We start from the raw sequence: 10,281 nt of genomic DNA, 5'->3' as shown, positions 1-10,281 counted from the left end.
AAATGAAAGAAATAACGTAAAATACAGTGTGCAAAATTTCCATACAAGCGTAATCTTTAACAGTTTTTCAAAACAAACATTTATTAGAATTTGAGGTCTACATAAAAATGGCCAATAATTCAGCTGTTTGGTTTTTTTAGCATTTCTCTGTTCAATTACAAATTGAAAAAAAGACTAAGCTACCAAACAACTCCATTAAAAATAAACTGTCTTAAGCAAAATAGACTAATATCAGACGAGTCAGTGAATTTTGCTGAGCGATTGTAGCAAGATTATCTATTACGAGGCACCTTAATGTGAACTTTCTTAGTCAGGAACACAGCATTTGTGGGAGCTGTATTCCAGTCCACAAGAGGGAAAGTTTATTTTGAAAGTGAACTATCTGTTTAAGACTCCCACCTTCCAAGGACAACTCCAGGAAATCCCTTTAACTCCTGCTGTATAACGCACAGCCCTCCATCGTACTGTAGCCTACAGTGATGTGTGCAGCATCCAATCATGTAAAACGCGTGGAGGCTTTCTATTTGCTCAGAGTTCTTGCAGCCTTCGTTGCCAGGTAACCGCGCAGAGCGGCATTTCAGGAATTGTAGTTCAAAAAAGGTGGTGTCCGCCTTACCAATAAGACACGACCTGTGACAAGAAACTACATATCCCAGAATGCATGTTTTAAGGAAGTGCCCGCCTATTTTGAACACATGACTTGTGGTACTCTTTAAGCCATAACAACAGAGATATTCGCAGTGTCGTCGGGCAATATTTTTATCCTAGCCGGTATTTTTTCGGCGTTTTTTTCTGTCGTTGCTTGTTTATAGTTGTATTTAAAATGAAGCTTCAGTGTTTAGTCGTTGCTCTGTGCTTCGGCGTGGGTGTAATGGCTGGGAAATACTCTCGTGAAATGAACGAGCAGAAGCCGAGCGGCAGTGATGGGCAGCCGGCGGAGTTCAGGATATCTAAGCTGAACCAGGTGTGGGAGAAGGCTAAAAGGGTACGTATGTTATAGCACAAGATGGTTAATGTGGATCTGTAGCAAACAGCTGTCAGGAGCAGCAGCACGGCCACACTGACACAAGTGACGTTAGCTGAAATGTTAGCGTCTTAGCTCGGCTAACGTCACTGCTCTATTCTCAGGAGAGTACAGTCTGAATATTTAGTAGTTTAAATGAACATGGAGGTAACATACACAGTTTAATTAGATAAGAAGAAGGTACTGCACTCGTATCCACAAATGCAGGTGTTCAAGTGGACAAGCATAGTTTAGTTTGTCTGGTGCTGGAGAGTTGTTGAGAAAATGTTGAGGGAGAGAAGTTAATACTTTATCCCCTTTAGTCTTAATGGTCCACATTAGAAGACTGCAGTACTCAAACCAATGTTAGACCAGTGTGAGCTTTAAGACAAGTCCAACAAAATGAACCAAGTCGCACAACTCTTCTCCAGCATGCATGTGTATTCCAGCTGCACCAAAATAAAAGTTTCTGAAGAAGCTGAAGTCGTTAACAAACCTCCCTGACTTAAATTTGCAGCTACCATCCTCCATCCTTCTGTCCAACCTATGTTATATTGGCTCTTGTTTGCGGTTTTGATAGATGCAGTTGTCCCCGGTGCGGCACGCTGAGCTGCACAGCGACCTGAAGATCCAGGAGAAAGATGAGCTGCAGTGGAAGAAGATGAAGGTGGAGGGGCTGGATGAAAACGGGGAGAAAGAGGCCCAGCTGCGACGTAACTTTAATGGTGAGACAGTCCCTGCCCGCTGGTGCAGCCAGTGATAGTCCACATTTTGTCCAGTGAACTCACTCTGTTCAGTCACCATCTGTGGTAATGCCACTCTGCTGAAACTGTTATGATTTTGATGTAATTATGCTTGAAATGTTGCCTTGAATGGTGTGTTTCAAATGGTACAAAATGGAAATCCTCAGTAGTTTTGTTCATAAATGATACTGCAGGTGGTTTACATGGATATGTTAATTACTTAGTTGAATAAAGCAGAAAGCATTGGTCGGCTCTAATTTTAGTTGGGCTGAACAATTAGTCGAAATATTATCCAAATATGATGAAAAGTAATATTCAAACTGCAGGAGCTGCAATTTTTTTCATAAAGGTAACGTTCGTTTTTTAAATAAGCCTTGTGGTGCTGCAGAGATGCTCCAGTCTACAAATCAGTTATTCCAGACATAAGAGAACATGCTTGTTGGCAGAGGCCCCAGCAACAATCACATCGTCATCATTTTTATATTTTTTCAGTGAAAATGAAATGCAAAAATTACCATTCACACTTAAATTGTTAGTCATATTGCAATCGCAATATCTTTTGTCCTGCATATTATTCACTGCTACTTTTTCGGAACCAGAATCTGTGTTAGCAATGAGAAAGTGATGCTGATGTCGATTTTTTATAACCTTGTGTCTTGCACATTGTATTTAGAGGCTACTGTGGAGAAATGGCACCTTCCTGACAGACTAAAGGTTAAGACATTCTTGACAGAATTTGTTAAACTTCATTAGTGGGGCCATTTAAAGACAGTGGTTTAAAAAGATCTGTTAAGCCAACATATATAAAGCTAATGACAGATGAAGCACGTATTTTTAGAGTTCAGTGGTCAAAGGTACCTGTCACAGTCACATGCTTGAAATACTAGTGCCAAGGAATACATTGTTCTGGATATGATGATTTTGTAATAAACTCTGCCCTTTGGCTGGTAGGATAACTAATGTTGTACTTTCCACTGCATCAGCCAAGCCTCAGAGGAAATATAATTCCTCATTCCTATCAAGGTTATACTGCCGGCATGTCCAAAATCTCAATTTGAAATCAATACTGGAGCCGTATCCATACTGCATACTACAAGCAAGCAAATTTCATTATGTGCTTTGTTAACATAAAGATTTATCATGTATGTGAGTATAAATGAAATATTGTCAAAGAAATATTTACTTCATAATGAAACTCATGGTCATTAGAGGATTAAAACATCCCATGAGTCTTTGCAGCTATTGATTCTGTAGAAAGTATTCAGGGCTCATTTAGTAAACAGTATGCAGAGAAATGAAGCAGAATTAACAGCCCCAAGCACCAACAAATACAGATGTCGCTGTAGTTTTTAACTATGTTATGATAAAATATATTTTTAGTTTTGCAAACCAGCTAAATTCGAATTAGTGTCACTCACACATAGATGTGAGAGGAAACAAACGTATTAACAACTCAGACACAGCTGCTGCTCTGAGGTGGTAAAAGGACGGCGCTGGCATATTTTGATGATCAAATGTTTAGTCCAGTCCCTATTATATCTGAAGCTGGTGTATGAGTGTGTCAACTCAGCACCTGCAGGCAATGGCCCGGCCACACACACACCTGTTTATCGTTCTGCCGCTAGCAGCCAGTGGACACTTTCCTCAGGCAGGAGTCCACCCACCCAGGACTCCTCTCCTCCCTCACACCCCAGTGGTGAAGTGACCTTCCAGCTGCAGGCGGAGCTGACAGTCACACTCTGGCTAAATATAAATCTGTCACCTTCTCCCTACTGTATCATTACCTTCTTCTTGAGCTATTCTAATTGGGCTCAAGCATCATTTCTGTCTCTCTCTTTTTTTTTCATAACACTTTTGCTTGATACCCTCAGTTTGATTTACCTGGAGACAGATCCTGACACCCTGCTTGTAGTTGATCTGGGATTGTTAGCTTGATTTACTATTTGTACCCCTTGTAGACACTTGTGTTAAGACCCTCAGCTCAACCCATAAAATGTGAAGTATACAAGCCCAACGGTGCTGCAGAGATTGTCCACAAGGTCTAGCATCCTGTTAATGAGGATTTTAGGCTAGCACTCTGCATGTAGACACTCTCCTAATAAAGTATCACTAGTTAATAAGTGACACTGATGGGTTACCAACGGCCTGCTGAATCAGCTGCTGCAGGAGCAGTGTACTAGAACAGCGTAATGAGGGCAGAGCTTCTTCAGAGCCAAGTCCAGCTTTGTATTGCTGTGCAGCAGTCTGAAATGTTGAGGCAGGACTAAACTAATTTATATTGTGCTGCTTGGTATTTTTTAACATAGCTTATAATATTAAAGAAATTAGTCACAGACAGAGCAGATATTGGTAATCATCCCTTCTCTGTCCTGGAAAACAAATCTTTATTTATTTATTTTTTTTTTTTCATCTTTTGCCTTCTTTTGTTTATCTTTTATGTTAAGGCCTCCTGCCAAGTTTTGTGTTGTGTAGTATTCTGTGAGGTGAGTGAGTGGGAGGGTAAATGAGCACTTTCATCTCGATCTTCATCTTAAAGTTTTTCAGTTTAGGAGCAGCACAACAAAAGGCACGCAGATTTCACCCTCCGTGTGCTGCTAAGTTAGTTGGTTTTGATAAGTTCTCATCAGATTTTAAACCTTGTTTGTTGGCCTGATGCTCCTCCTTGTGCTGTTCCTTTTAATACGAGTTGAGATGTTTGAATTAATGAGTTGTCAGGGGTTGCAGGTCCTCAGGGTAATTTTTGATGCTAAATGTTTAGCGTCTTGTTTAAATGATGAATTTATCTGTGTTAGTCACTTTAGATTGTTCCAGCATATCAAACAGCTTCCTCTCGTGACAGCCTTAGTTGTTACTCCTTACAGGCACACGTCAGGATCCTTTATCAGAGCATTACAAAAAAGTCTGTGTGTTTTATTATGCAGTGATCCTGGCCAAGTATGGAATGGATGGGAAAAGAGACACTCGACCACTGGAGAGCAACTACCTGAAGGACCACAACACCAATGAAGGAGATATATTTGATGATCCCAGGCTGGACAAGCTCTGGAACAAGGTGTGTATGTGCACAAAAGAGGGAGGAAGGAAAGTACTGACATATATTCCTGAAATGGTGCGTCAGGTTTATGTCCTCTTTTCTTGTAGTGTCAGTGTTGAACTATTACATCTCCCGCTTCCAGCTGGCGGCTGAAACTCTACAGCGGCTGTTAGATAAAATACAGGCACAAACCTCAAATCAGCTAAAACTGAACCATCACATAAAAAAGATCAGGTACCCCAAATGTCCTACAAAGTGGTTACAGTTACAGAGTTCTCACCCAGCAGAGAATCTTTGAATGCAACTTTCACATTTGGTACAGTAACTGCACTCTTATGCTTAAAAATCCTTTATTTTTAAAAACTTCTACTGTGGAAACATTGTTTGGAACATTGACAGGACACTTAGGGGGAAAAGTAGAGAAAAGTTTTATTCTAGCTCTCTCAGAATTTCCCAGATTACACAATTTAATTCTAAGTATGTTAAAGGACCAGAACAGAAAATCTCTTTTGTGATAACTTTTTTGTAAGCATCAATTTATACCAGTTGTGTCTTGGAAAAATGAAAATGAGCAATATTGGCCATTAATAATTGTATCTGTTGGGATGGGATTAAATTGTTCAGCACAAGTATGTATGCAAACATTAATGCCTCTATGCTTACTGCAGTTGCAAACTTTGGATGATACATTTCTAGATTTCTATGAAAATTTGACAACATATTCCATATATTCTGTGTAAAATGGTGCCATGGTCTCATTTTGACTGTCTTTAATGCCACCTAAACCTTCACAAACATATAGTCAAGGAATTCGACCGACAGCAAGTGATGATCCTGTTTGGACCACCACTACCTGTCGTTCTTCTCCAATATCTCTGTTACTGCTGTTGAAGCTAACTCCTTTCTGTTCCTCCCACAGGCCAAGAGCTCGGGCAAGTTCTCCAGCGAGGAGTTGCTGAACCTGAAGAGGGAGTTCCAGCATCACAAGGACAAGATCCACGAGTACAACATCCTCATGGATACCGTCAGCAGGACCGAGGGTGAGCAGCGTGAATCACTCCATTTGCTCTGCTGCCCAGCAGAGGTGTCACGCCACCTCTTCTCAGTTTTATTTGTATTTTCTGAGGCCAAGTTTATGAGCCTTTTTTCTTTATATAGAAGTTTATGAGCCTCTGGTATTCACCACTATATATTAGGGCGGCTTGTAGAGTCAAATATTGCAAAGAAATGCACCTTCTCACTCTCTTTCACGCTTATTTGACTATTACCAATTCTGCTATTGCTGAATTCAGTCATCCAGAAATCAGCCTGAAGTACTCTCTGTCTGTTCGGTTTTGTGGTCATGTAAGTAGGTGGCAGGTATCCGACTGCACATGTTGCCACCCACCGCTCTGTGTTCTATCAGCGCTCGTCACATCACATCAAGCTGTGAGCTTTAAGCTGAGCTGACACACACACAGCTGAGCTGAGTTTCAGATAGGCAGGGGGGTAGGGGGGACAGGCACGTTTCCATCGGACGTGACTGACACTTTGCAGCTGTTCCGTGCCAGAACTTTACCACAGCTCTATGTCTCTGCCCAAGCAAGCCGGGGGTGTTTTTCTGCTTGTCTGATGCATTTAAATATTGAGCCAATCACATGATACCTTCAGGGGAGTCTCCACGCACCTCCACAACACTACCTCCATCTGTACACACTTATACTGCCTGTCTAGGTTCCCTACTCTTCAGTTCATCCTGACGTTGCCTTTTTTTTTCCCGTCGGTGTGGTGCTGCCGTGTTGGCCTTTGTCCGCATTTTACCCCCTCACCTTTTCTAGGCTGAGACAGGCAGGTTCTTATGAAGAAATAAAGGTGATATATGAAGAAAAAACCTGTCCTGTCATAAAATGTTCAGTAGTTTATAGCCACTACTAAACTCTCCTTATTAAATGCTGCTTTTCTTTGTCTCTTTTATTGCTTTAATTTCTTTCTTCTTTTCCGCCTCCTTTATTCTGTCTATTTCTCGTGCTTTCTTGTTTCATGGCGACTTCCCTTCCTCATGCTCCCATCTGAACCACACCCACCCAACCCCATCGGCCCCGCCACCTCCTCTTCTTTCCCTCCATCTGTTTACCTCAACAGAAATACATAAGAATGTGATCTCTCCCTTGGAGGGCGATGCCAAAGAGAATGTGCTGCACCAGAAGCACATGGACCTGAAGCAGAAGATGAGAGATCTGAACCAGGGCTTCGATCGCCTCCGTAAGCTCAGCCACGAGGGCTTCACTGAAGACAGCGGTGAGAGAGAAACACACACACACACACACACACACACACACACACACACACACACACACACACACACACACACACACACACACAGAGCTTGTCTCTTTCTGCATCTCAGGTTCACTCCGCATTTATCTCATCAGCTTAATCGCTAGGATTTGTAATCATAATAACACACTCACTCTGTCGTATCACAGTTGGCGAGCGTTGATATACTAACGGATTAACTCTTTTTGTGCTTTTAGTGTCAAATTGAATATGCCTCAAAAAATGGAAAGGATGTGAAACGAGTGTTTGAAGGAGGTTGTTGAAAGAAGCCCACATTGCTGCATCCATCCAGTGACATACACCAGTTTGCAATTTAACTCAGTGGAAACATTCATTCGCTCTCTCGTGATTTAGTTTTTTTATGTCTCGTATTTGGCTGCTATTGCTCGAGTGCACTGCAGAGTATGCATGGGCTCTCAGTTGTGCAGGTTTCAGCAGGAGTCTGTCAGGCAGTTTAGATGAAGGGGATGTTCCTGCTGCTGCCACACAGACTTCTCTACTTCCTCTCTCCTGAGTTCCCTTCAGGTTTTTTCTCTCGAAATCGCTTGTTCTCATCCTCCCCTCACCTCCTGCCTCCTCTTGCACAAAACAGTCTTAATCTCCCACTCCCTGTTTTCTCCATCTGGTTGTTCTTATACATCCAGGTTGTGCGAATGAAGAGAAATCTGTGACAGCAACTCAAGCTGAGCTACGAATGCAAGCAGTTTTCTTCTCTTTCATATTGTTTGTGTGTGTACCAACTGACTGAACAACTAGGGTTGCTTGTTGTTGTAATTGTATCTTACAAAACATCTGCTGTGACTGCTCCTCTTCAAAGCTCCCTCCCTCTCGAGTGTGCGTGTATTGGTGAGGCTCCAAACCGTCTCCTTGGACTGTTTATATCTTCAACTTTCCCTCCGTCGGTTCTCCCTCCACAGAGTTTCGGGAGCCCCGTGTGATTGAACTGTGGGAGGCTGCCAAGAGAGCCAACCTCAGCGAAGATGAGCTGGACTCTCTCAAGGTAGTGCTTACATCACGTGTGACAGCTTTTTTGGACGCTTCTGTGTTCACCGGTGTGTTTCTAGATAACACTGTTTTATCAGAGTGCTGCAGCCTCGCTGTTAGAGCACAGCTCTTAGAAACTTTTTAATCAAGTGCTCTTTTGGTAATTAACTTTAACATTTGTTGTGTGCTTGGTAGCTAAGTGCTTGTGCATGGTAAGCCATAAAGCCTAGAGTGCACATTATTATGATCACATTTTATGCAGTATACATTTGAAATGCACAAGTATTCCACTCTCCTATCTCTCTGTGCTCCTTTCACCCTTTGTCCCACGAGCAGAGATTCACAGTGAGCAACTCAATTTAAATTTCAATTCTTTTTAAGGATATCTGGCTTGAAGATCAGATGTATCACAAGAAAGCATTCAGCTCGACTTTTCTCTGACATTTCCTCTCGAGTCAGTGCTTGAGATGCATATCAGCTCCCTCAGTGCAGCTGTGCGTGTAATTGAAGGTGAACTGAACTTACACCCCTCTGCGTTCGCTGTCCTCCTTTCCTCGTTCACTTAGGAGGAGCTGCATCACTTCGAGACCAAGGTGGAGAAGCACAGCCACTACAAGGAGCAGCTGGAGCTTTCCCACCAGAAGCTGCGACACGTGGAGAGTTTGGGAGATAAAGAGCACATCAGGAAGAACCAGGAAAAGTACAACACACTTGCTGAGAAGACCAGGGAGATGGGCTACAAGGTAAGGAGGAACAAAAAGGTCATGTGCACTTACTCTACATTCTGCCATCAAACACCACAAAACTGCTGTCCGATGGCTGACTGCTCGCCGGCAGTAAAAGGTAATGATTTCACAAAAAGGGCAAGAAAAACATTGCTGTAGCGCAGAGAAAATGCAGATAGAAAGTAATAGGGGACAACGGTTACCATCACCTGATACTGTTCCTATCCAGGGTTGGTAATTAACTTTTTTGTCCACCTGCTACTGTGGTTGGTGGATTTCAAAATCTACCAGCCACTCAGCTTCTTTACCACCCACTTCATTGTTTCGACCAGCAGTGTGTAGCTGCATGTGAGAAACAATAAAACAAGATTTACTGTAGTCAGGCACGAGGCTATTGCATTTCATAATGTAAATATTTAAACTCTTAAATCTGACATTCTCTCTCTCTCACCCACACACACACACAAACCATGAACTAGTGAAGTGATTGCATGGTCATTCCTAAACAGTATGCTCATCCTCTTCAACTGGGCCACCTTCTGGCTGGTTTGTGCCTTCATGGCAGCCACATCCCTGAGCTCTGATTTTCCCTCTAGTACCTCTCTTACCTGGATGTGGCATCTGGATGATTCATGTCTTTTATAGCTTCCAATTTTATTGCCATCCAATGCATGTTAACGACATGCTGAACGGAACATTGTCTGGCTTCTGTTCTCGTAAACTAACCAATCACAGGACTCTCCATCATCATTTTTTTCCCCACTTCTCTTTAAAAAAACGTTTATGGCCTCCGCCTCTTTGGCCTGCATCTCCGCCTGGGAGGTTTTATCTGCAGACTTCTGAACCCCTGTGATGTGACGCCATGTTGTTTTTTCTGTTTCTCCTTGTGTCCAAGTGAAACAAGCAGACTCGCATTCATGCGTTGTGGAATGTCAATGTTAGCCTACTTTTATTTACCTGCCACTGTGGCTGGTACAGCCCAAAACAGTTGCTGTACAAAAGGCAACATATACTTATAAAGACAATATATTTCATGTTTCACCTCATCAACATTGATTTTTGTAAATATATGCTTATTCTGAATTTGATGCCAGCAACACATGTTATACATGTCTCAGTACAGGAATTCATCTTGGAGTTAAATGTTCACAAATGTCTCACATTCTCTGATTTCAGATGAAGAAACATATGCAGGACTTGTCCAACAAGATTTCTCGTCAGGGACTCCAGCACAATGAGCTCTGAGAGGCTCGGATCATCACGTCTGTGCAGGTTGAATGAACTGAAATGATTCCCTCCACCACCTCACGCCACATACGCTAAGCTCTCCCATTCCCCTTCAACTACTGTAAAAAAAAAAAAAAATCAGTGTTTTCTACTTTTATAGTGTTATTAGTTGTTGATTTGTTTAGAAATGGGTAAATGAATGAATTTTGGGTTGTTTGTACATACACATTTGAGAGATTTCTTATAAAT

General features: G+C 42.1%; 1 protein-coding gene across 1 annotated transcript; it reads left to right on the top strand.

Annotated features, from left to right (window-relative positions):
• Positions 1-700: 700 nt before the first annotated feature.
• Positions 701-10,200, top strand: lrpap1 (low density lipoprotein receptor-related protein associated protein 1). Its single transcript, XM_041933161.1, has 8 exons — positions 701-985; positions 1,584-1,728; positions 4,668-4,798; positions 5,700-5,820; positions 6,902-7,057; positions 8,014-8,096; positions 8,647-8,823; positions 9,982-10,200. Exons 1-8 carry the CDS (start codon positions 824-826, stop codon positions 10,048-10,050), a joined length of 1,044 nt encoding a protein of 347 aa, XP_041789095.1. The 5' UTR covers positions 701-823; the 3' UTR covers positions 10,051-10,200.
• The last annotated feature ends 81 nt before the right edge of the window (positions 10,201-10,281 follow it).

The sequence above is a fragment of the Chelmon rostratus genome, chromosome 3 (assembly GCF_017976325.1).
Source record: "Chelmon rostratus isolate fCheRos1 chromosome 3, fCheRos1.pri, whole genome shotgun sequence".
NCBI classification, from domain to species: domain Eukaryota; kingdom Metazoa; phylum Chordata; class Actinopteri; order Chaetodontiformes; family Chaetodontidae; genus Chelmon; species Chelmon rostratus.
This window is presented reverse-complemented; position numbering and strand designations above follow the sequence as displayed.

Bases quoted from the DNA above. Each gene is read 5' to 3' on its own strand.
- lrpap1 (XM_041933161.1), top strand. From the start codon at position 824: ATGAAGCTTCAGTGTTTAGTCGTTGCTCTGTGCTTCGGCGTGGGTGTA. The intron at 986-1,583 runs GTACGTATGTTA...CGGTTTTGATAG, and splicing joins TGTGGGAGAAGGCTAAAAGG to ATGCAGTTGTCCCCGGTGCG. The intron at 1,729-4,667 runs GTGAGACAGTCC...TTTATTATGCAG, and splicing joins GCTGCGACGTAACTTTAATG to TGATCCTGGCCAAGTATGGA.